Source organism: Mycteria americana, chromosome 1, assembly GCF_035582795.1.
Source record: "Mycteria americana isolate JAX WOST 10 ecotype Jacksonville Zoo and Gardens chromosome 1, USCA_MyAme_1.0, whole genome shotgun sequence".
In the NCBI taxonomy this organism is placed as follows: Eukaryota; Metazoa; Chordata; class Aves; order Ciconiiformes; family Ciconiidae; genus Mycteria; species Mycteria americana.
In genome coordinates, this window is record NC_134365.1 from 118,176,442 (window position 1) to 118,200,947 (window position 24,506).

Consider the following 24,506-nt stretch of genomic DNA (forward strand, 5'->3'; position numbering starts at 1 on the left):
GTAAGAAGATGTACAAATAACTCTGCCTGACCCGACTGGGAAGCCCAAGGCTGGGACCTTGCATCATTTCAGACAACAGCCACATTCAGTAGGTTGGACACAAATGTCTCCATCACCGAACGAGCAGAAAGGCAGTTGCTAGAAAGTGGCAATGAAATGCTGGCAGCAAAACTCTTTCTGCCAGACTGGAAAGATTTTTATAGCACTGGGTATATATTTTAATGTGGTACTAGAGTATATATTTCTTTTTCACCTTGAAACAAGAGCTGATTTTCTTCTTGTGTTTCTATTGCCGTGCTGAGCTCTAAGAAGATGCTGGCTTATAACTCTGCTCAGGAAAACAGGCCTTCTGTTTTCCTGGCCATTTTCCCCTGGTTTTGTCCCTCTTCGGACCTTCAGCAGTAGCTAGGCTGAGGTTTATGATAAAGATGAGAGGCTCAAGGTCTCATAAGCACCTTTTTATATAAGCTCTGTGTGACTTTATTCACCACTAATGGTTACCTCAGCTACCTATCTCTACCGTCACTGACATCAACAGCACAGCTGATATGGCATTAGCAGTAAAGGGAAAATTCGGCAGGAAACGCCTTGTTCATTCACTGCCAGTGTACTTAGGAAAAGAGCTTTGTCAGTCTGTAACCCTTCACAGTGATAAAAACTTCAGTGTTTGAGTTCAAAAATCAATATAACAATGACAGGGCTATATAAGACTCCAAGGCAAATGAGAAAATATTCAGCTGCTGAAAAGTCTGAAGAAATAACAGGAAGATTATCCCAGTCTATGAAAATTTTTCCCAAGTATTTGCCTCCCATGAACTGATGTCAAAATACTGTTAACCATTTAATTTACCATGGCAGTGTTAAGAAGTGGATGCTTCCTGGTGTTCTTAAAACCAATCTAACCCATATTTGCTGAAACACTTGGCAAATCTTACAGAAGTCTTGACATATTTGGAGACGTGAACAGGTCTAGATATGGACAGTAAGAATGGCTTAGCTTCTTGGAGTAAATTAAAATTTATAAAATCTAAAGTAAATGAAGATGACGTGAACACAGTTTTGGGTACTTCAGCCTATATCATCACGATCTAGTTAGGCACTCATTTTAGGCATCAGTTCGAAAAAAGCATTTATGTCAGAAAAAATGCAAAAATTCAGAAAATTATACTAACTGTTTTGCTGAAACTAGTGTGTTCTTCTCCTCTTTTCCTAAAATAGGTGGGTTATGAGAATTATATGCAAATTTGATATATTTGTTACAAGTTGTGTTTTGTGCTGTGTGTTATGAATGTGTGGGGGTCTATACCTCTAATGACATTTAAGGCTTTTAGCTAATTTTAGCCACATTTGACAAATACATAGAGGCCTTAGAGGTTATTATGCTCCTGCAAGTGTCGTGAAACATTGCAGTAGTAGCCCCACTAGGAGAGAAGCTGCAGGATGAGCTCACAACTTGTTACGTCTCAGTTAATCCACATGGGAAAGATCGCCTATAAATCCTTCAGCTGCAGGGAAAGCAAACACACAGACAAACAAACTTCAGTTGGCGATCACAATCCACCATGAGACACAAATCTGTAGGGAAATCAGGCTTCATTAGTTATGCTGCTCCTGGAACTACTGCTTTTTAGAAAGATTTCAGGAACAAAACATAACACAGTTACACAGGGCGAACCTGTGGATTTACCCAAAGACTACACCATGATTTGGAGCAATACTTAACAGCCAAGAAAGAAAAGCAAACAGGTTTCACAGCCGATGATTTGTGAGCACTGCGCGTTTCCCTTTGGCTTGCTCCCGGCCGCGCATCTGCGTGTAGGCAGCTCTGCGAGCAGACAGAGGACCCTGATGCTTATTTATTCTTGCAGACTCGATGCTGTTGTCTTAAAAAATAGAAGCACTGAGGACAACTTGGGCTTTGTTTTCCCTTCCGCCTGTTCTGAGGTGGAGAGGGCTGTGGGATGCTTTTAGTCTTGGCACACAACTGCAGAAAAGTCAATCTGTCATAGCTGAGCAGGTTTAATATTAGTCATGAATGAGATCATGATTTGCGTACAGTAAGAGTTATTATTTATGGTACAGTGAGCCACTGCAAGAGCTTGTGGGAAGTCATGACTAATTGTATACAGCCCCATAGCTGCCAGGGATGGATAAACTCTTTCTTTTACCTAGGGCCAACAGCAGTAAGTTAACCCATGACCTCTCCTCCTCTAATCCCCTCCTCCTTCTTCACATTCTCAGCAATTTAAAGGAAAAAGCAAATCCCACAAATTTCTCTGCTTTGGTACCAGTACAGAAACATAAACAAGCAAAGCATTCACATAGGGTGTCCACCTGGAACAAGGGTTGTTCAGCGGACCATGGAGAAATGTATGTCCGAGGCCAGTCACTCTCAGCAGAACCGCTCATGTGAATAAAGGCTTTGCAGGGCTATGTCTTTTGATTAAAAGAGAACAGTGAATTGGAGGAAAAGCAGCAAGAGCTTAATTTGACCTGGCTTACACAGAAGTGGAAGTCAGGCACAATGTGATATTATTATCAAAATTAAAGATTCAGATTACCATTATTTTATGACCTTTGAATGAGGTATACTTATGTATACATTGGAATATATACATTATTGCTGACTTCTTGAAGTTGAATGCCATCATTTGCACTAAAAACTGCAGCATTTCTGTTACTTTTGCTGTGATGTGACTGTGTGGACTTCCAATGATACATCACTTCAGTTCTTATATTTCATAGTATAAATGTTTTCGCAGGCTATTTTCCATATACTTTATTAATGTGGAATATATTGTTGTATATGCAAAACAATACATAACAGAAGTGGGGAAAGGCTTCATTAGGGATCCTCAGTAAAAAGAACCAAAATATGAATCTCTGTGAAGCACTAATAAAAATATTTATGTTTTAAATTATAAAAAAGAAAAAATGAAGGATAGGATGAGATCAAATAAACAGAGTTGGAAATGAAATTCCAAGGCCACTATCTGAAGAAAAGGACAATAACTATGCCAGTTCAGAGTCCAGGTTTATTCAGGAGTATAGAAAAAAGTTTGCCTCAAATGACCAATTTCCTCTGACAAGATTCTTAAGTTCATTTTCTTTCATGCTTGGTTTGCTCTTGTTCAAAGCCCTAGAGCAACTGACTCTCAGACTGTGGTCCATGGTCTTTGAGGCCACGATAAGTAGCTTGTATCCACTTTGTGAAACCATATCAGCTGTCTAGAGTTTTTAAGGTAAAGTTCAGTGATAAGGGTATAGAGTGCTCTGCTGGCCCTCTGGAGATGTGACTGTGGTCCACTGGTCCAGAAACTTTGTGGCACACCTGCCTTTAAGAACATTATGAGCTTTGGCCTCATTTGGAAAAGCGGTGTGTACGTGCTTATTTCCTGCTGGTTTTGAACAGGGACATCACTAGGAGCCTGCCGCTCCCAGGCAGGGTGCACCTCAGGACAGCGTGGGGAGAGAGCCTTAGCTATACATCACCTTGCAGATTGTCCCCTCAAGTTCCCAGTCACGTTATCTTGTATTTTCAAGGGGAAATTAGCTGAGCTAATTAACATCCTTCAGCAAAAATATCTTCACATCCTCTTTCTTACCTTTTAACTGTATGCACTGGTAGTGGAAAAGAGACGTGCTTACATGCAAGTTATATAAACTGCTTTTCAACATGTAGTCTGCTGAGGTGTTGCGTACTGACAAAGAAAGGCTGACACATTTCATCGGATATTTCTCTCTGTTCAGCCCTTAAGGAAAGTAAAATCTCATCACATTGCAATATATAAAAGTGATAGCAGTGTTGATGTGAAAATACCAAGAGACTTTCTAGAACATTATGCTTTAGGACTGGATAAAACCCTTAGGATAGTATTATACTATATCTACTTTGCAAAGCCCATGCAATACCTATGGGAGGAGAGTTAGTTAATGTGGATGCATCTAAAACTACATCTTCGACTTACCTTGCAATGACAAAGAGGACACAACTGACTCCAAGGCAGGCTAGGAGAACGTACATCCAAATATCAGGAGAAAGAGGGTTTAAAAAGGAGAAAACACCAGGGTTTGTCCCATTGGGCTTCCGGTACAAGATACTGATTCCCAGAGTCATGAAGGGCTTGGAAAAATCAATTACTTTCTCTCTTACGTAGGTAATAGTGAGAGGAGCAACGGCCAGATCAGCTTTCTGAAAACACAAATGGGAGAATACTCATTCTTTTTCATGTTCAGCAAACGCACTACTATTCTTTCCATTTTTTCCCCCCACGTATTAAAAACTAAACCAAATTTGACTATAAATCTGAAGTGTGAGACAAAATTTAACATTGCTAGGGTATTGTTTGGTACATGGTAATCTGTTTCCTCTTTTTGCAGGCAGAGGGATGTTTGTGACTTGCATATGAGTAGGAGAGGTATGACCAGGGACGTGGGGCTCGGTCCTGTGCAACGGGGCAGTGCCAGAGCATCTGGGCAGGGACTACGTCCACAGACCAGAGGCTGCCGCAAGGCAGAGGTGAGCTGGAAGCTCAGCCTTTGCTGTCGGAGTTTGTAGCCAAGGGGCGGGCAGGACCCGTGCTAGCCCAGTGCCTGCTGCCCCACCGCAGAGAGAGGTTCCTCCCAACACCCACAGACTGTTGGTTCAGACGTACTGACATGACTTCGTACTCTGACAAATGGCAACAAAGACAGACCAGTGGCTCTGAAAAAATGAAAACTAAAGCAAACATTTCATTTGAGCTGGCTTTGTATAAAATACCACAGGTGAAAGGAGAATAAAGAGAGAAGGATTCAATCTTACATGATCTATGAGTTCTTTGACCATCCCATTCCACTCTCCTTTGTCATTCTGGGCTCCATATTTACCATCAGAAACTAGTTTGACCTCATAGATGAAGCCTAAAATATTTGACAGCTCCTTTAGTAAGTCCAGGCAATAACCCTCGAATCTGTCATTTCCATACAAGGGCTTGTCAGACTTCTTGTACATAACATAGGGATCTTCCTATAGAAAAAGACAGTAGACGTAGCAATAGAAATGAGGTTTGTTTCAGATTATATAGTTTCCCTAAATTATGTTAATATTTTATAAATGGATTGCAATTAGATGGAAACCAGTAATTTACCGTGTCCATTAAAATCTGTTTTAGGTGTGTTAACAAATTGACTGAATCAATTAGTGATAAGCGTAAGGGCCCTAATTTTCAGTGGAACAGACCATTCATAGCTCCCAGGAGTTTTAATTAAAGTAGTGCTTAGCAGCTCCAAAATCAGACCCTAGATCTGTACTCTACATTGTCCCACCCTAAGAGACATTGGGTGGGGATATTGAAGGAGAGAGAAGCCTAAATAGCAGGAAAAGAATCATAAGGGGAACCTAAAATTTTATATTCTCTGAGAAATAAATCTTTCTTGAAAAAAATCTTCAAATGTACAAAATAGCTGTGAGTTGAGCAGGTCTTCCCATGAGAGAATGGAGAACAGCATAGGTAGGTGGCAAAGTACCTTGTTGCTTTTCTTTTTAAAGGATTTTGGACAGAAGATCAGGGCAAGCAGGTTTCTGCAGTTTAATGTGGGCAAAAGACCTCTGGCAATAGAGAAGGAGTGTAGAGGGAGCCTTTGAGCTCTTCCCTCCTCCTGAGGAATTAGGCAAAATAATTGAAAAAAGTGGCATTACTGGCCAGGGAGAAAGCACGAGGCAGAACAACTCGTGAATACCCAGTTGCATATTTTCCATTTATCATAGTAAGGACATACCTCAATCTGTCTACCCACCGTTCGCTACTTTCTTTCAGTCTTCTTCATCTCATTTTCAGTAAAAAGGAAGGCTGTATAAGCACTGACTACAAAGCTGAGTATTTGTGTGTGTTAATTCTTCTGGGAAGAAAGGCATGCAGGGTTCGTCTCTGAAATATTGAAGTAAGCTAAACAATTTTGGAGGCGGAGGTTCCCGAGAGTCTTTCATTGGCAGTGGGGGATTTTTGAATCAATCTTGTGGATAGATGAATGTGCATGTCGATTCTGAGTCTAAATAAAAAAGTTTGCTTGAAAACAGGCTAGTTTAATAAAACATTGTTTAGTGTGGTGGAAAACAGCCGTGGAGTGCAGGGCGGAGGCAGCAAAGGCGGCCGCGGAGAGCCCCGCAGCCCGCTGTCAGCAATGCCTGCATCCTACAGAGCGGCTGGCGGTGTCACCTCCGCCCAGCGAGACTCACCAAAATGGTGGTGACGATAAGCGTCCGGTTAGCCAAGGAATCTGTGATGTTGGTTGATCGGTCCTTGTTGCTGTCCGTCATGTTAAGGCCACTGTATGAGTTCCAAACCCCAATCTGCACAGAAGAGAGCGGGTGAGTGGCTGCCCGGCGGCAGCGAGCCAAAACATTTCCCTAAACGCTCACGGCCTCGGAAGAGTGCACTGGCTCTAGTCACCGCAGACAGAGACACCGGCAGTACCAAATGCTAGAGAAGGGAAATGGCTGTAGGTCTGAGTAAGGCAGCAACATCAAATGGCTGATTTAAAAAACACAGGGAACATGCTGCCCTCTCAAAAGCAGGTGGAAATGAATAAGCTGTAAGAGTATAAGGCATGTCAATACAGCGGTGTATTAGCCAATTTGCTACAAAAGTGGAACGTGTTGACTTTGTTTCCTGCTAAAAAATGTCAGATGTCTATTTTTGTGATTTTTTTTTAAATTTTTGTAAGTGGTAGAGTTGAAACATATGGCAAGACCTCTCTCTTCCAATACAACAGATTAAAAGCTTGAATAAATATGTTGAAGCAGATTGATGGATGCACTGGCCTTTTGCTTCCGCTGTGCCTTCAGCAGGTTTAGCAAAGATTATTCTGTCATTTCTTGACTACTATATATGACAGAGCTAGCAAGGTGATACCATTTCACCCACTGATCCGTATTTGCTCAGTAAATATAAGTGGCCAAAGGCAAATTCCTTTCTAGCCCCAGAGGCAGCGAAGAATTGCAGTATTTAATGCCCAGTCCAAAGCCTCAAGGGAACGATCTCCATGATTTCAGTGGATTTGGATCTACACCTTGTGAGGGCAGAAGTTATAACCGTGTTGATTTACTCAGATAAATATTTACTTAACATAAATGCAGTCTGAAAGCATCTTCAGGTTTTTTTGCCTTTAGATTTGCATACACAGCATGGCTGAGGGCTGATGTGAGAAAACTCCAGGCAAGGGGCTGGCTCAGGCAGTTTGGTTTGTATTGAAAATTTGTGGAGAGCACCAGACGGATGGCTTGGGGGTCTGACATTGGCCATCCACAGAGCCCTTCACAACGCCACGCCGCTCTGCCAGCGTGTTTCAGCTCTACCCGGGAGCGATCTGCTTTCAGATCCTCTCTGCTGGGATCGCCAGTGAAGCTGCCAAGTGGATCTAAGACAAAACCCGCTGACTTCTCCTGTGTACTGAAGGTCTCTATCTGCCGACAGATGCTCAGTCACTTCAGACCCAGGCTGGACTCTTTTTCTTTGCTTGTTAACTGAGGCAGAGATGGTGTTGCCTTTGTACCAAACCCAGCAGATTAGTTTGTGCCTGCTGAGTATGGATTTGGGGTAATCACTGTATAATTTCAAACAAACTTTGTGTTTGTGTCCCTGGGTGCCATTGCTTTCACCTTTCACAAACTCTTTTTCCAAAGTATGCTTAATGGAGATAGTCAAGCCCTTTTTAAAATTATTTTTTCAAGCATTTATCAGTCGTTCCCTTTGTTTCCAAAACTAGATCAAGTTGGGAAACTGATCTGGAAAGTACACACAAAATAAAATGTTGGAATTATGATAGCCTGTGCCAGGAATATAGTAAATAACCAGTGTCCTTGAATTTGCACCAAGGTGTCTGAGTTAATAAAAAAGCCGTTCTGCTCGTTGTTACTGACTTGATAGGCTTTCATCAGCTGGCAGCAGGGAAGAGGAGAACAACCATGAAGAACATGGAGCGACACAGTCACAGTGCATACAAAATACACCAGGAGACCACTCTACGTCTGGATAAAAGAATGACACTGCAGGTCAACCTTGATTAGAGCGATGGAGGAGGTCGGAGGGGCACTGGAAGAATGAGGCCAAGGTAGTACATCACTATGGTGAATCCGGGGGATTTATTGCAGTTTAGTGACAAGTTTGAGAGGTGTCATATGCCCTTCTCAGCAAGCCTGTGCTCTGAACCAATTGTAATTTGGTTTAAATCAATTCAGCATAACACGAAATGCCTAGAGTCAAAAGCGAGATTGGTTCAATAGCGTTCTGCATGTCAGGTAGGATGATCTATTCACCAGTAATGAGGGAAATGGGGGCCTTTGTGCCTTAGCCTGATTCACTGAAGATTAAAACAAGGTTATTAAGTATGTGCTTTATAAGAACATGAAAAGAGTGCTATAGGATGTTTTGCACTGGTCTGCTCTGTAGCATTAAAATCCCTCTCAAAACCACACAAAACCAAAACCTTTTTTAACTGTGTATGTAGGAGGGGTGGGAAATAATAAGATCTGTGTGCAATATATACAAAATACAATTCTAAGTGTTATAAGAAATTTTTATCTTGTGACTCCAGAACACTTTAAGTGTGGTAAATGCAGTTGTTATCTTCTCCTCACAGAATGGCAACCGTAGGTTGTACCTCCAGTGGGGAGCAGTGCATGGAGCTTGTCTCTGACTGCCACTTTGGTGCCTTATCCACCAGGCAGAGGCACCTCACATTAAAAGAGGGCTGAGGTTCCTGGGGTAATTTAGATCTTTTATAAACAAGCTTGGTTCCAATTTCTGTGTGTTAGTGAATGACAGCATCCACTTAATCATCTATATTATTTTCTGTAAGGAGCTAATAACACACTCGTCAAAATTTTGAGTCAACAATGCTCGAACATTGCATGCACAGTATGCATTTTGTGGGAGGCAAAAAAACCCCAACCCTGCACGTTAAAACAGTCCTTTCTGCTTATGCTAATACACATTTGAAATGGTGCAAATTTGGCACTCATGGTGAATCTTAGGTGAATCAGGAATGGTAACAGCTGAGAAAAGGACTGCTTTTGCTGCAGCCTCTACTCTAAGAGGAGAAAAGCACAGCTCCCAAGAAATAAAATAATAATTAAAAAAAAAGATTTTGGTGAAAAAGCTGAATCCTGCCAAGATATTTTTACTATTTGAAATTACAGTGACTCGACTTGGGATGAAACTTATTCTACCGGAAAAATTCATACTCTCAGATAGGCTGTTGTCTCTAAACTGCAATATGAGAGTCACTATCAAAACCCAAAGGATGAGTCTGAAGACCCAGCCCAAAGGTTTTTTGCATCACCTGTCTGTGTACAAACCTTCTTCCACACTTTATATAAATGATTAGAAACCTCGCCAGCAGCCTTGGTACAGAGAGAAATAAAGAGTGCTTCATTAAAAATGAAAGGAGAACCAGTCTGGAGAGCTGTGTTGGAGCAATTACATTTAAAGTCTCAATTAACCCATCAGCAGTTATCATTCAGTGTCAAGCCAGTGTACGCAGAGCAAGGGACAGCGCTGTCTCCAGCTGACATGAGCTGGTGGTGTTACCTGTGTTAGGGATGTTTTGACACCCACAGCAGCCACCTCCTAGGCAGCGGTGGAGGGAGCCCCGTGGTGCCCATCGGGAACCCATGTTTGCTGGCTGAGGGTTGGGGCAAGGCCATCCCCCCTCCCTCTGGGGCCCCCCCAAGTCCCCCTCGGTCTCCAGCATGGGCCCCAGCTAGGGGTGGCAGAGTTTGGATGCCAGCAGCAGTGCCGTCCAGCTAGTGTGAAACATGGCCAAAAGCGTCCATGGCTTTGGGCTCCTTCCTATGGTCTCTGCAAGTCAAGGAGGTCTCCCTGCCTTCCACCTCTGCATCTTCAGAAGAATTTGTAAGTGGTGAAGTAAGGAAAACAAGATCTTTTGACACGGATTTTTTTTTTTTTTCCCCAGAGGCATGCTTCCCTGAGTGTCCTGAAGGAATGTGAATTTTATTTGTCTTTTGTTTGAATGCAGAATCAGTTTCTGAAATTGTATCACGCAGAACTTTCTGTTTTCAAACAAAAGATGCTACAAGTCACTTAGTCCCCTGTAGTCTCACCATTTCGGCACAATTTATGATAAGCAGTTAGGGATGTTAGGGAAAAAGAACCGATCTAATCTCAAAAACATGAAGAATTTTTAAAATCTCAACTCTTGTTGAGGTTACTCAAGCACCTTCTTTCCTCTCTCCCTCATGTCACATTTATTAAAAGCAGTACATGTAAGATAAGTCTAGGTTTTATCTATATATATGAATTTACCACACCAAGTTACAGTGGTAAGAACTGAAGGTAATGTGCATTTAAAATAATTATTTCCAGTCAGACAATTATTGTCAGTCCCAAATTCCTATCCCATACCTTGAAAGGCAAAGTACGCATTGTAAAGTAATAAAACAATCTTAGTAGCTCTGTTTTAGCTTTGACTTAAATAATCTTGAAAATAGTGGTTTATACCCCACGCACAGGAGGTTCAAGCTGAGGAGAATGGACTTTCCTACGCCCCTGTCAAATTAGGTGTTTGTCATTGTTTTACAAAAGATCTGGTTACCTTTTCTGTTCCTTCCTCCTTGAGGCTAATAATGTCCAAATCAAAATCCTTCCGTAAGCCGTCCGTTTTGTTGAATGTTATGCGTCCTGTCAAGCCATCCCACCGTGCCTGTGTGAACACAAAAACAGTCTTTTCTGTAACGATTAGTAGGAACTACTCTGAAGCCACAACAAATATTGCATTTTAAATTAACCATAGCATTGAATCACTTCCAAATATTTTTTTAAACATATGGGCTTTGTTACTTCGATTAAAAAAAACTTTCTTCAACTTTTTTGTTATTTAGTTTCTCTTCAATATGTTTTGTATTTTACAATCAGGCACAAGTTTGTGACAGTTTATATATATTGATTTACATATGTCTAGTACGGTATATAAAAAGATATACTGAAGAGAGAGAAGGAGAATAAAATATGTGTTACACGTGCCCAAAGATAGGGCAGTTTTGCACTGCATAAGAATACACTAAGAAATTAAAAAAAGGAGTCTGCTTTGTCCAAGATTTGGGTCTGAACCTTGGAGCGTGACAGCCTAAATCCACCAGCCTCGCTGGAGTCATCCTCTTTACTCCAGGCCAGGACCCTTTAAGTTCTCCATGACGAATGGGTAACAAATGGCAATCGGTGCTGAACGGGAGTCCCCAGAAGGTCCTTAATGAACGAAGGTAGCTAACCATCCCAAATCACCAAAGCTTTCTCAGCCCTTCAGTTGTGCATTTCCTAGTCTCATGCGATAGATACTGCCTCTACTCAGGGCCCAGAAATCCAGATTTTTCCGGGAAGAGATAAACGAAAGAAGGGCTTTAGTCATTCTTGCCGGATTTCTTGGACAGGTCGTGGTTATATGTCCCCCACCAGCGTTGGACTCCTAATGTCCTGCACTTCGCTGAATGGTTTCACTAATCCGTACACAGTTTGCATCCCCAAGGAAGAAGACCCAAGTTCCCAAGTAAGCATACAAGGTATGTCATTCCTAATAGGAGCACTGCCACTGCCTGTGCTCACAGGTGTTGATGGCACGATGGTGATGGCTCTAAAAGCAGGCTTTCAGGAAAAATTCATCCAGTCACAGAGACCTAATAAAAACTTGTGGTTTTTATTAAAAACATCACACTTCTAAAAAAGTGTGAGGTACATGCAAGTCTTACATATGTGTTTGAAGTACAGCATACGAGTTGCATACGATTGGTTTTGGTCCAGGCAGCATTTTACTGTTCTATCCTAATTAAGTGAAATCACATGTTGGTTTTAAGCATTAGTATCAGGAGTAAGTTAAAGTGGTGGACTTTGTACATCAGTCTGTATAGCCATGACGATTCCCTGCGCTGGGGAACGCTTCTTCAGTGCAGCAGGAGCAATGTCCAGAAGTAACTTCCTACGCAATTTAAGTTTTCTGTATCTTGTAAGCTTCCCAGCAAGCTCACTTTCTTTTAAATGAGATTTATCTGTCTCTCATATAGCCCCCATTTTGTCCCCAAAGCTGCAGTTTATCTATAAAAGAAAGTATTTGATGGATTTCAAACTGCAGATGATTTTTATAATCTCTTTTTGGGAGCTCCCACATTAGATTAAATTCTTCAAAGATACAAGAAAGGGTGGTGATAAATGATGGCATAATTTCTTCATGTGTGCCAGCCATATAATTCTTAAATTACAAGCTTTTCTACTGTGCATTGTTATTTGCTTCATTTAATTTGTTGTAGATAGATGACATAAGGAAAGCTACATTAGAAATCAGCAGACTTACAGAAGGGTGACTCCCCTTTCTGTTAAATCTAAATTCTAGCTCTGAATCTGCAGGATTTAGTCTCAGGTGCTGGGGTGTTATCACCATGTGTCTCAGACAAATCTGGTACATCTAGAATTTTGTGGAAATACAGCAGGATTTTGAAGCATGCTTAAGTAAAATAAGAATGGAAAAGCACAAATGCAACAAACTTGCTATGAGACTGTCCATCTCAATGGTGCGGGAATATACAAAAATCTCAGTTGTAAACAGTGAAACACTTGTGGTTTTGTATGCTGATACAATTAAGATAGCAGGAGGGGACACATACGAATGCATTTCATTATATAATATCTCTTTTCCAGTCTGTCTTTTTATTATTCTGACATGACCCCCATCTCTTATTCATAAAGATGGAACATTTTTTAAAATATGATCTTTAGAGATCAATTCCTCCTCGGAGGGCAATTTGCTTCTGTGAAATGCTCGCATTTATTGATTACATATCAGATGCTCAGCTTCCCTGCTAACGTGATATGATCTTGAATAAAGGAACCAAGATGTTATTTTTGGAAATGGTATCAGGAGCCTACATCTCCATTCTTGTAAAAAAGATTTATATGGTGAAATGCTAGCTCACTTATGAAAATAAGCATTGGTGCTTCTACCCCCACACTAAAAAAAATGGAAGGAAAAGATGTTACAAGCTGCACAGTTGTATGCTTAAATTTCAAGGAAGCAGAGAAGTTCATATAGCCTTTGTCTAACTTAAGTCCCACTTAGACCATCAAATAATGACCCAAATGTGACTTAAATTATAAACAGGAGTCAGGGAGTGTTTCTCAGAAGAGTTAAACTTAAATGTTGAAGGGGCTTTTCAGACCCGAATCGTGAGGCACACGCTTCAAATACCATTGAATTCTAAATTTAATTTCTGATTTTTTAAAATTTATTTTATTTATTCTAAATACAAGTAAAACATTCGGGTTTGAGTCCAGTGAGCATAATTTTATTTCTGACTTCCAGTCAGTTGTGGAGCCTGTATGTGCAGCACGTCCTAGACAGACAGGTGACGTTTCTTTCCTGATCAGAAACAAAAGTTTTCCTTAAGAAACAAAGGGAGGGGTGAGCTAGGAACCTACAGTCCATCCCAGGCCTTCCCAAGTCTATGGTAAAATTTCCAAGCTTTTAATACGATTTGAGTCCTACGGCACAACTGCCTGCTGCATGCAAAGGAAGTGAAATGTACCATTGCTCCGAAATCATAGCTGTATGCCAGCACTTCTACATGCCTGCCAGGTAAACCAAGGATGAGAGTGCCTGTTAGGAGCTGTGTTCAGGCAAACAGAATAGGCAGCAGTCGCACAGTTCTCAGATGCAATTAATGAACAGAAATGAAGCAGAACTTTCTGAATAGTCATAAACCGCATGACTGTTTAACACAGCAATGAGATTTCATGCTTTTATACGCAAGATTTATAGCAATTTTAATGTTTCTAGTGACACTCCGTGTTAAATGTTACAGGATATAATAAAAGTTGAATCGGAACCTAATCATGTAATTCATCAAAAGAAATTGCTTTTTTGCACTGTGTCCTTGCTTTAATATTAGAGGAACTGAGGGCACAATTTGAAATTCTTAGGGAGAGAATGTATTTTCCATTCTGTTTGTTTAATTTTGAGTAGAGCTTGCAGCTTCACTAAAAAATGTGATTTTCAGTGGCTTCTGTTTGTAACATCCTTTGCTTGTCTTCGATCTCATTTATGCAAGGTTGCAGGCTGCCTCTGACAGCAGAAGTGTGAGGAAGTGCTGTTCTTTTGGGAGTTTGGTTTGCAGCAGCAAGGCAATACAGTGTTCGTCTGAGGTTCAAAATAAGGTCTCACATTCTTCAATACCGCGTTTTATCAGATAATTATTATTCCTATCTCCGAGTTGTAAACATTTGATGACTTTCTCCTGTTTACTAAAGAAAATGGGGAATTAACCCAATATGTTGGTTTCAACTGGTAATTGAGAAGCAAACCGTACAGGACCAGCAGCTACTCAGACCCTTTCTTACTAAGCATTGAAGAGGCAGTAGATAGAACAGATTACAGATAAGTCTTCAGTCATCTCTGAAGGCTGTCAGGTACCTGACATGGCAAAAATATCCAAAGCAACCTAATTAAAACTGTGAAACTTTCTATTTTTACTACTTTAAAAGATTAAGATTGTGGGTAAACTACAAACTGAAATCTGGGGTTAAATGTTCAAATTACAACATTGGTTTCCCTATAAATATATTGATAGAAAATTATAACAACTGGAAAATGAGGCTGACTCAGCTTCTAAGAGCAAACACTCCAGAAACTTGCTATCGATTCACACTACCATCATATGGTCTTGATATCAATTTCCACTTTGTCATCTGGAATCAATTACTATGGAAGCCTTAGTTTCAGCCAAAGCCAATCAACAGTTCAATCACAGAATCAATTAGTTCAGCTGCTACCAGACTTACTAAGGTAAAACAACAGGTACATGTCATATTCTGTTTCTTTTGTCTCTACCAGACCTCACTTATATTTCCAGATTTGTATTAGCAAGATAGAACTAGATCAAGAAATCATAATGCACAGTGTGTATACTGCATTGACTGAGTAAATATTCAGCTTGATGATATAGCCTCAATGGGATATAGCCAATTTTGTAGATACTGTATTGCACTACTGCACACAAAAGTGTCAATCTTTCTTAGACAAATTCATTGTGTTTTTATTATGTATTTGTTTTTTCTTACTCAATATAACTTTATCCAAATATGTTAGTTAACTGTTTATCTGCCTACGGTGTATTTTCACTTTCTGAGTCCAGTGTTGCAGTGACAGATATTGGATACTTGTGTTTCAGATTGGAAAACTGTAAATTTTTCAAGGTCCTTTTTAAAGTGTTCAAAGTGCTCTGGCAATACAAAAATGCAAAGGCATAATCTTATTTTAACTTTTTAAACTATTATGTTTAATGATGTTTCATAATGCACAGACATTTCCACTCTTCTATTAATATTCCACTTATTCCAATAACCTGTGAAATAAAATTTTTTCTGAACCTGTTCTTTAGACCTGCACTTGTAATTAATCAAGCAATGTCTTTAGAGTTTCAAACTCAAGTTTTTACCTTTTATTGTTCTCTCTGTTAAAAAAATAAGACCCCCCATTTTGAATGTATGTCCAGAGCTAATGTTAGAAGAAAACATCTGAGACACAAATATGCAAATGCAAATAAAAATGTGACTATATCACTTACAAAATATGTGTACATATTGAATCCACTTTAAAAGGTATAAGGAGAAACTGTCATACCTCTTCACAAATTTTTAAAATATAGAGACAAAAGGAGTTGATAAAACTTCTGATGAAAAGTCAAGATGAAAAGCTATTTTAACACAGTATTGTGGCAGAAAATTAAGTGTTCTGTTGTTCAGCTCCAAAGCCCTGCGCAATACCAAGTTCAAGCCTGACTTTGTGCAAGATATTCAGACACTTTGCATCTGCCACTGAAGCCTGAATTATTGTTTAATATGACAGTATCGTAAATTGATGATAAACAACATCTTATGTGAGGACTATTCTTGGATATAAGTGCAATGCTAAATGACAGTCTTCTTCATTCAAAAGCCTTACAAACACATCTGGGCACACAAAAAACCCCTACTGCAACTGAATTGAGAAATTCTCAAAGTAGACAATGGGCTATATTTAGTTATTTATTTTGTAAAAGTCTGTACTTTTTATTTCTCTCTCTCTTTTTTTTTTCTTTCTCTCGCTGTTTATGTGAAACTTGAACATTTTGAAACCTTATCCTAAAGGCATGCAATCAGCAGAGTTTTCCTACAGATTTAATGGGAGCTTGGAACAGAAATTGGTTAGATGGACTCTTCAGTATGGGAGTACATTCAGAAGCTAGAATGAAGTCTAATCAAAGATAAGAATATTTTCCTGACTACTCAGTTTTGTCAATGGGATTATCACAGAATCACAGAATCGTATAGGTTGGAAAAGACCTTTAAGATCATCAAGTCCAACCATTAACCTAACACTACCAAGACCACCACTGTACCATGTCCCTAAGCACCTCATCCAAACGTCCTTTAAATACCTCCAGGGCTGGTGACTCAACCACTTCCCTGGGCAGCCTGTTCCAGTGCTTGACAACCCTTTCAGTGAAGTAAAATTTCCTAATATCCAGTCTAAACCTCCCCTGGTGCAACTTGAGGCCATTTCCTCTCGTCCTATCACTTGTTACCTGGGAGAAGAGACCGACCCCCACCTCGCTACAGCCTCCTTTCAGGGAGTTGTAGAGAGCGATAAGGTCTCCCCTCAGCCTCCTTTTCTCCAGGCTGAACAACCCCAGTTCCCTCAGCCGCTCCTCATAAGACTTCTGCTCCAGACCCTTCACCAGCTTCCTTGCCCTTCTCTGGACACGCTCCAGCACCTCAATGTCTCTCTTGGAGTGAGGGGCCCAAAACTGAACACAGGATTCGAGGTGCGGCCTCACCAGTGCCGAGTACAGGGGCACGATCACTTCCCTAGTCCTGCTGGCCACACTATTTCTGATACAAGCCAGGATGCCATTGGCTTTCTTGGCCACCTGGGCACACTGCTGGCTCATATTCAGGCGGCTGTCAACCAACACCCCCAGGTCCTTTTCTGCCAGGCAGCTTTCCAGCCACTCTTCCCCAAGCCTGTAGCGTTGCATGGGGTTGTTGTGGCCCAAGTGCAGGACCTGGCACTTGGCCTTGTTGAACCCCATACAATTGGCCTTGGCCCATCGATCCAGCCTGTCCAGGTCCCTCTGCAGAGCCTTCCTACCCTCAAGCAGATCAACACTCCTGCCCAACTTGGTGTCATCTGCAAACTTACTGAGGGTGCACTCGATCCCCTTGTCCAGGTCATTGATAAAGATATTAAACAGAACTGGCCCCAACACAGAGCCCTGGGGAACACCGCTTGTGACCGGCCACCAACTGGAGTAAACTCCATTCACCACCACTCTTTGGGCCCGGCCATCCAGCCAGTTCTTTACCCAGTGAAGAGTACACCTGCCTAAGCCATGAGCAGCCAGTTTCTCCAGCAGAATGCTGTGGGAAACCGTGTCAAAGGCTTTACTGAAGTCTAGATATCTTGACCTTTGGTATTGATATCTTGACCTTTGGTATCTATCTTGACCTTTGGTAGGTTGCTTTCCCGAGTATATTAAAGGTAACCTACAAAGGCAAGTAATTGGACTTTTTTTTTTTTTTTTTATGATGGATATATAGGCCATGCATGTTTGTATTTTTAATTCTTGGTGTTATAATCTGTTTATTTATTATCAGAAGTTACTAGGCAAAACTGAATATCAGTTATTAATTTAATGTACATTTCTAATTAACCACAGTTGTGAAGTAAGAGGTATTAACTTACACCACCATCATGCCGTTGTTTTTCTTTCTTTTTTTAATGATGAATGAAACAATAGAAAAAAATTATTGGCAATCATCTGACCTGGCATTCAGGAAGCATTACTATTCAATTCCCCAAATTATGTTTGCTCATTTACCATTGGACAGGGGCAGAGACATGCTAATATCATAGTCTTTTTAGACCTATATATCTTCTAAAATGAACGCATTATGTGTTTGGACTGAGATTAGGAAATTCATTCTTCTTGTGTGCTGGTCTACCAAAATGAGCAACTTGAAAGGAAACCAGCCTTGTTCTGAAGAGAGACTTTACATCATAATTTCCTTTAGCCACCATCTCACCAGAACATTTTAATTCAGCTAAACATTAGCAGCCTAGAGCGAATGACAGCAAAGCAACCTCCGCAAGTGCTAGTGTCTCCATGCCACTTCAGGTACGGCATCCTTCAGCTTTTAAGAAAAGGTGGCAGATGAGTGCATATGGGGATCTCAAATGGCATATCAGGTGTACCAGAGTGACAGACCTGTTCTGTTTAGTCAGCATCACCTGCTTATAAAGAAGGTGAACATCGAGTTTAGTTTTAAACTGATAATCCAAAATTTCTGATGAGGGCTGTGGTGCTAACTGACATCCAAATGCAGAGGCAGGCAATGATGTCTCCCCCATTGGGTCTTAGACTTATTAACAGAGCAGAACTCCGATGGTTACAGAATTATTGGAAATGATTAATGCACATATACAGACGACATCGATTGTGTTGTTTGATGGCAAGGGACAAGACAGTGAGTGAGCTCTTTTTCTCATGTTGGTTTTTTTTTCCCCACTCCAAACTTTGCTTCTTGACTACAAAATCAGATATCTGAAAAATTTATAAAACATAGGCGCACCTAAACCTACTGTGGCCACATGCTCAGAATACCACAGATCACTTTTCTACAACAAAATCTTCCAACACTGTAAATAACAATACCACTATACACTAACCAAAATGGTAATGACCAAGGAAAAGTTTACTTTAATTTTCCTTTGGTTTTCTTTCCTTTTGGAAGAGAAAGCTCCTACTTTATTAGAATTGCAGAGACAGTTGATAGATTTAAGTGATAGTGATACTGCTTCTAGTTACAGTGGAAATCATAATGTGCTCTGAGCCACACATCAACTTATCAGCTCTTACAATTAATCCTCTTATTAAAACAGATCCTCAAGGATTACGGAATATAGTAAGTTAGTGTATGACTTTTCCATTATCCAGGTCCAAATCTACCATAACAGATGTAATAAAAAGAATTTTGGCGTTCACCATTACAGGGTTTTATCTACCCCACTGAAAATCATGATGCTTCATAGTCTACTCAGAAGAGGTCCAGGACTGGAACAGTCCTGGGCTTATACTAAGCAGCACTTGAATGGGAAGGAGGAGGTGTGGGGGATGCTTGTTCTTAGGAAGGGGCTTACGCAGCTGTTATAAGACTGAGCACACCCTGGCCTTGAAAGAAGAGAGAGAAATGGCGGGTAAATAGAGAAAGGGGATTTCTTAGGAAAGTCACAGGCTGTTCCATGAGCCACTCAAGAGCACTCATTTCCAGAGCAGTGGCTGAGCTTAGTGACATTCAGGGGTAGTCATATGAAAGGTTTTTGGTGTGACGAATTTGACAAATGAACCCCGAATACTTGAGGATGACAGCTGAGGTGGATTCATTGCAGAGCATATGTTTGAAAAGCCTCTGAGTTCCTTTAAATCTTATATGTACCAGATTGCTTTATATCAATACCAGAGATGAGGGAGTGGGTGTGAAGAATCAGAAGGGAAGGTCAAACTTTGCCAGTTATTCTTCCTAGCAAGAGCAGAGTCTACCTTACCATGCACGAACATGACTGTCACTGAAGTGTCTGGGTGGGATTACTGTTGACTATGAACCTGGAAACCATAACTTTATGCTACTGTGTTAATGGGGATTGGGATCCCATTGTAACAGATACCGCTTGTATAGACAAGACAGTATGTAGAGAAATCCTGTTCCACACAGCTAAGAGACTAACTACACTAACAAAAGCCATAATTCATCTTTTACAGCAGGGATTCACAGTATTTCCAGCTACAGGACTTCTTCACCTAGATTTTAGGTCCTGCTGCTTTTGTTTTAGAGTGATGTGGTATCTACAAGCATGGATGGTGAACAGCCTGATCATGTCAGCACACTGGAAGTGCCTACTGAGCAATGACCAGTTTTGCCTTATCAGGTGACCACAGCATGGGTTTTGGAGCTGTCCTGAAGTCATTTGCTCATGGTTGCACGGAGTCTGTGGCAGAGCCAGGAGCCAAAGCCAAAGCTCTGGCATTCCCACCCATCATCTTGAGTGGGAAATGTCCTCCCCAACTAAGCTGTTGTTCTATTACAGTGACATTGACCCATTGAACAACAGGGATGACAAGGAGCCTGTGGGGGCTTCATGTGGTGCAAGCCACATGCCATTTCCACCTGAGATAATGGGACCCAAGTGCTGGTAAATCTGTGAATGACTGAGTAGGAGGTTGTGTGGTTGAGGAACAGATTGTTTCAATGAGAGTGCATTGCTCCAAAACGAAATCATCTGCATTTAACAGTTATCTTGTAAGCTCTGTGGAGCAAAGACTGTGCACAGTGAATGGCTCAATGGTGATGTGACTAGGGCTCCTGGGAGCTTTCCCAGTACAAATAAGTATCATCCAGTTTCACCCGTGCACTAACACTTAAATCAAAATATCAGTGTGGTGTAAATGGTGAGCACTTTTAGTAGGCCAGGACATATAAAATATGTTCTGAAAAAAGATTTTGTGTAGCAAATACCAAAATATCCTCCATATATTCAGATAAAATCACTTTATAGTAATTCTTGCTCATTTTTTATAAACAAATCTACTTTCCAGGTAATATTTAAGAAAGTAAAAACTGAATGGAAGAAAATATATATAATCTTTTTTTGTCAGATTTCTTGTTTTGATTTTAGATATCATGGTATCAGAACCTTGCAGATAATTTTTTATCAATTAAATATGAATTCTTAGTATGCAAGTTCTAGGAATGCTATTTTGCCATCTGTGCATAGATCATTCCATAAATTTAGTGATTTTCCACTTGAAATTTGATTTCAGAATAGGAATCCCTATTGGCATTAACCTCGGCCATACATTATCTTGGAAAGCTGACCTTTATTTCCTAATAAATCATCATGGGATGCAAGTCTAGCAGTTGTTTTGTTTTCTCTTTAATTAAGAGTTTTCAGTTCAAAGTAACAGACGATAATAGGCTTATATCAGAAATGCATCCATTACTTCATGGACAAGAAGTAAGTTTTTAAGAAGTAAAACAAAGAAAAATGTTTGTTTTAATGAGAGTGGATCAAATCCTCATATTGAATTATCTGGTGAGAGAAGTCCTACCAAAGTAAATAACTGCTTTTCTTTGAATTAACTAAATATGGCAGCATCAGAGCCCAGAGAATAACTGCAGCCAGTATCTATAGATGCTGAAATTGACTCAACACTAAAACACAATGACAAAGATGCAGCAGAAGAGATGCTATTTTACGTTTTGGAGCTGAAATATTGTCATCTTTCCTCAGTCACGTGCATAGAGATTTCTGTGCAGCAGAAAGATTGGGTGACTGACACACAGATCCTTCCTCAGACAGCATGGGAGATGGTGAGTTCTTGGGTCTTCTGACATCCAGAGTCTTGTACTGCTCACTTCTTCTTTTGTTCCACTCTGTAGATTTTTAGTCCCATGAAAACACTCTTACATGTTGACTTCGGCAATAATAAAAGACCATGAAACAAAAGAAATGTTCTGTTCTCTTACAAGATGTTATGTGCTCCTTCGTTTTGAGATGCTGCCAATTTTAACAAAAAAAAAAAAAAAAAAAAAGATGAGTATCTCCCCAGACAGATTGCTTTCTCTTCTGTCTTATTTTAAATTTGTACTTTTCCTGTAATGAAAAATCTTCAGTTCCTTCTTCTTCCAGTGATGTTCTATGTTTGTTTTAGATTGTTAGTTATTATCAAGAATCCCCTGAAAATTGCATCCTCTGATTTGCTACCAGTTAATCAAGAGTTTGTGCGTTCCTGTCCCTTTCTCAAAATGTTAGTCAGCTCATCAACTTTGGACAAAATCAGTCTGGATGTGGTCGTGCCATCATCAATTCATTAGTTCTGTCTTCTGTTCCCTGCACCGGAGCTTCCCAGGAAATCTGGCAGTCCTGAGGATGGTTGCTTGCTTCCTCCGTGCCAAGAGAAAAACAAACTGGCAGGATCTCACCTGCACTGGTTGATCAGAATGAGAGAGTAGGAACTTGCCATCCAACTAAAGTGCTGGGTAAACGTCAAACAGTTCAGATATTTAAAGGATATAAAGTTTTAAACAATTATGTGCTGAAAAAACCCCGATATCTGAGAGCTGCAAAACAGCACTAAAACCGCAAGAAAGCGGAGAAATCTACTACTTTCTTATTGTAGATCAACCAGGTCTAGAATAAGCGTGTATATAGCAGATACTTCAGGACAGACAGGAGTTTCTAAATCATTTGTATACTCTCAGCACAGGAGAGGTAGACATGCAGGTGGCTTTGGAGGCAAGTATGGGCTAGCATGTGACTAAAGCACTGAATCATCTTCACTCAGAAGAATTATTACAAATAAGTTGAGCCAGAGGCTTGAAAGATATACAGTCGTGGTAGTCCCTGTATGACCAAGTCCACCCATCTTGTTGCTCTCTATGGTCATTAGCCTACATGAAGAAGTGGTTCAGCTCAGAGGATTGTCAAGACTTTTTTTCTGTGGTGCAGGTCTTCCCAGCTCTTTTTGTGGTGACTGGAAATTATAATGCTCCCTGTTTCCCAGTCTTCCCAATTATGCTGATGGAGAGGCCTCTTTCTCTACAGAGCAAGGCTTAAATGCCTTGAATTTGGAAGAAAAGATTCCAGGAATTACATTCTTCTGTATATAGGATAAGGGTTTTTTTTTTAATTTTCTTTTTGTAAAGAAGAAATATGAAATAAAAACATTTATAGCCAATGTAACCAGAACACAGAGTACCACACTCTGAATTGCCATCATGGTTTCAAAAAGCAGGCAAAATAACAACCTAAGGTAATAAAGATGGTCTTGTTGCATAATTTTATTTCTTGATGCTGAGTCAGTTGCTGTCCTCTTGTACAGGGAAGGACTGGTTAGGTCTTTTTTTTTAAATTCATTTTAGTCTTGAAGCAGAGTGTCATTCACAGACCAGAGTCACACACTGCTAGATGCTTTAAAAACTGTAGAATGTGTTCAACATTTACAGTACTCTTCCTGTACACAAATAAGCTAAATTAAGATCTCATTTTAAATCTTTAACAATGAAAAATGATGTGAGAATTTAAGGAGGCTTCTTCAGGGATTTAATTTTACTAATCCTTGTCTTTGTTGCAGACCGGAGACATTCTATGAAGCATACCACTTATTACTTGTAGAAACGAGAATTAGCTAGCAGAGGGCTGGAAAACCCTTTATAAATTCTAAGGAAAGAGTTTCTTGAGCTTGAAGGCATTTGAATGAGGTTGGCTTTCCCGTCTAACTGGGACATGTTCACTCAGAAGAATTATTACAAATAAGTTGAGACAGAGGCTTGAAAGTTTTACAGACATAAGCAGTGCCTGAATGACCAAGTCCACTTATCTTGTTGCTTTCGGTGGTCATCATATTAGCCTACACAAAGATTTGGTTCAGCTCAGAGGATTCTTGAGAGCTTTTAATGTCACACCACAAAAGGAAGGCTGCATTCAGTTACTCGATGCAGAATCTAGATGGATTGCTCTCACTCCTGGTCTCTACTAATTAGACGTGCTTGAAATGTGTCTTGTCAAAAACACAACATAAGCTGAAATGTAGATGTAAATGTTTCCCGATTTCTTTTAATCTTTGAGATTTGTGCGTGTGAATCTGTTTGAGGGGATTTAAGAAAGTCACTCAAGATAAAGTCTGCATCTCTGTCTTCTGAAATACTTCTCTATGCAGTCGTTCTTTTACTTGTTACTGGATTTGAGTGAGGGGAGCTCACATTGGTTTAGGTGATAATTGAATAACAGGCAATCATTATTTTGGGGCTTATCTCATGCTTTAAAGGGGACATGACCAGGGAATTTGATCATTCAATTATAAACACCTGTTTCGTGTTTACACATGTTTTCCTTTTAGGAAAGGTGGAATCATCCTTTCTCTCCCTATTCCCTCTCTGAAGAGAGACAACGACCTCCTTTTTCTTTCTGGGCATGGGTACTCCCTGCAAATGCTTCCATAAGGACTAAAAGATTAAAATATCATTTAGATATGAATGACATTAGGTCGCTGAGAGACAAAAGCTTCTGACAAGGATTTACTTTTCATTAAAAAGATCTTAATGAGCTATTGTAGAAGAGTCTTCATTCCAGACAGTGTATTTTATGTAATATCCTCCTTTGCGGGAACTAGCTGATGACCGCTCTGACCTCAAAGCTGTCCTCAGGGCTGGGAGGCTTTGGTCAGGCTTGCTTTTCTCTGCAAATTTCCAAATGCTTCCTACAATCAGCATTAGCTCATGAGATCTTTAGAGCATAGAACATTACTCTTTTTGTTGCTGTAATTGATTATTCTGTAGCCTCAGACAGTTTTACTAGTGCTTTTCTCCTCTAGACTTGCTGGTAGCACTTCAAGTCTTGGTCATTAAGAAAAATAGGTAGTGGATCTGCTA

The 24,506-nt window shown here is 40.2% G+C and overlaps 1 protein-coding gene across 2 annotated transcripts in view; it reads right to left on the reverse strand.

Moving 5' to 3' along the window:
* GRIK1 (glutamate ionotropic receptor kainate type subunit 1) overlaps positions 1-24,506 on the reverse strand; it is a 178,370-nt gene that overhangs the window by 26,655 nt on the left and 127,209 nt on the right. Inside the window, exons 8-12 of one of the 2 annotated variants that reach the window (XM_075491848.1) lie at positions 10,594-10,701; positions 9,338-9,382; positions 6,218-6,331; positions 4,805-5,008; positions 3,969-4,192 (exon numbers count right to left, since the gene is read on the reverse strand). In XM_075491848.1, coding sequence (XP_075347963.1) covers positions 3,969-4,192; positions 4,805-5,008; positions 6,218-6,331; positions 9,338-9,382; positions 10,594-10,701 — 695 coding nt within the window. The remainder of the gene's footprint in view (positions 1-3,968; positions 4,193-4,804; positions 5,009-6,217; positions 6,332-9,337; positions 9,383-10,593; positions 10,702-24,506) is intronic. The other variant, XM_075491849.1, reaches the window with a different exon arrangement.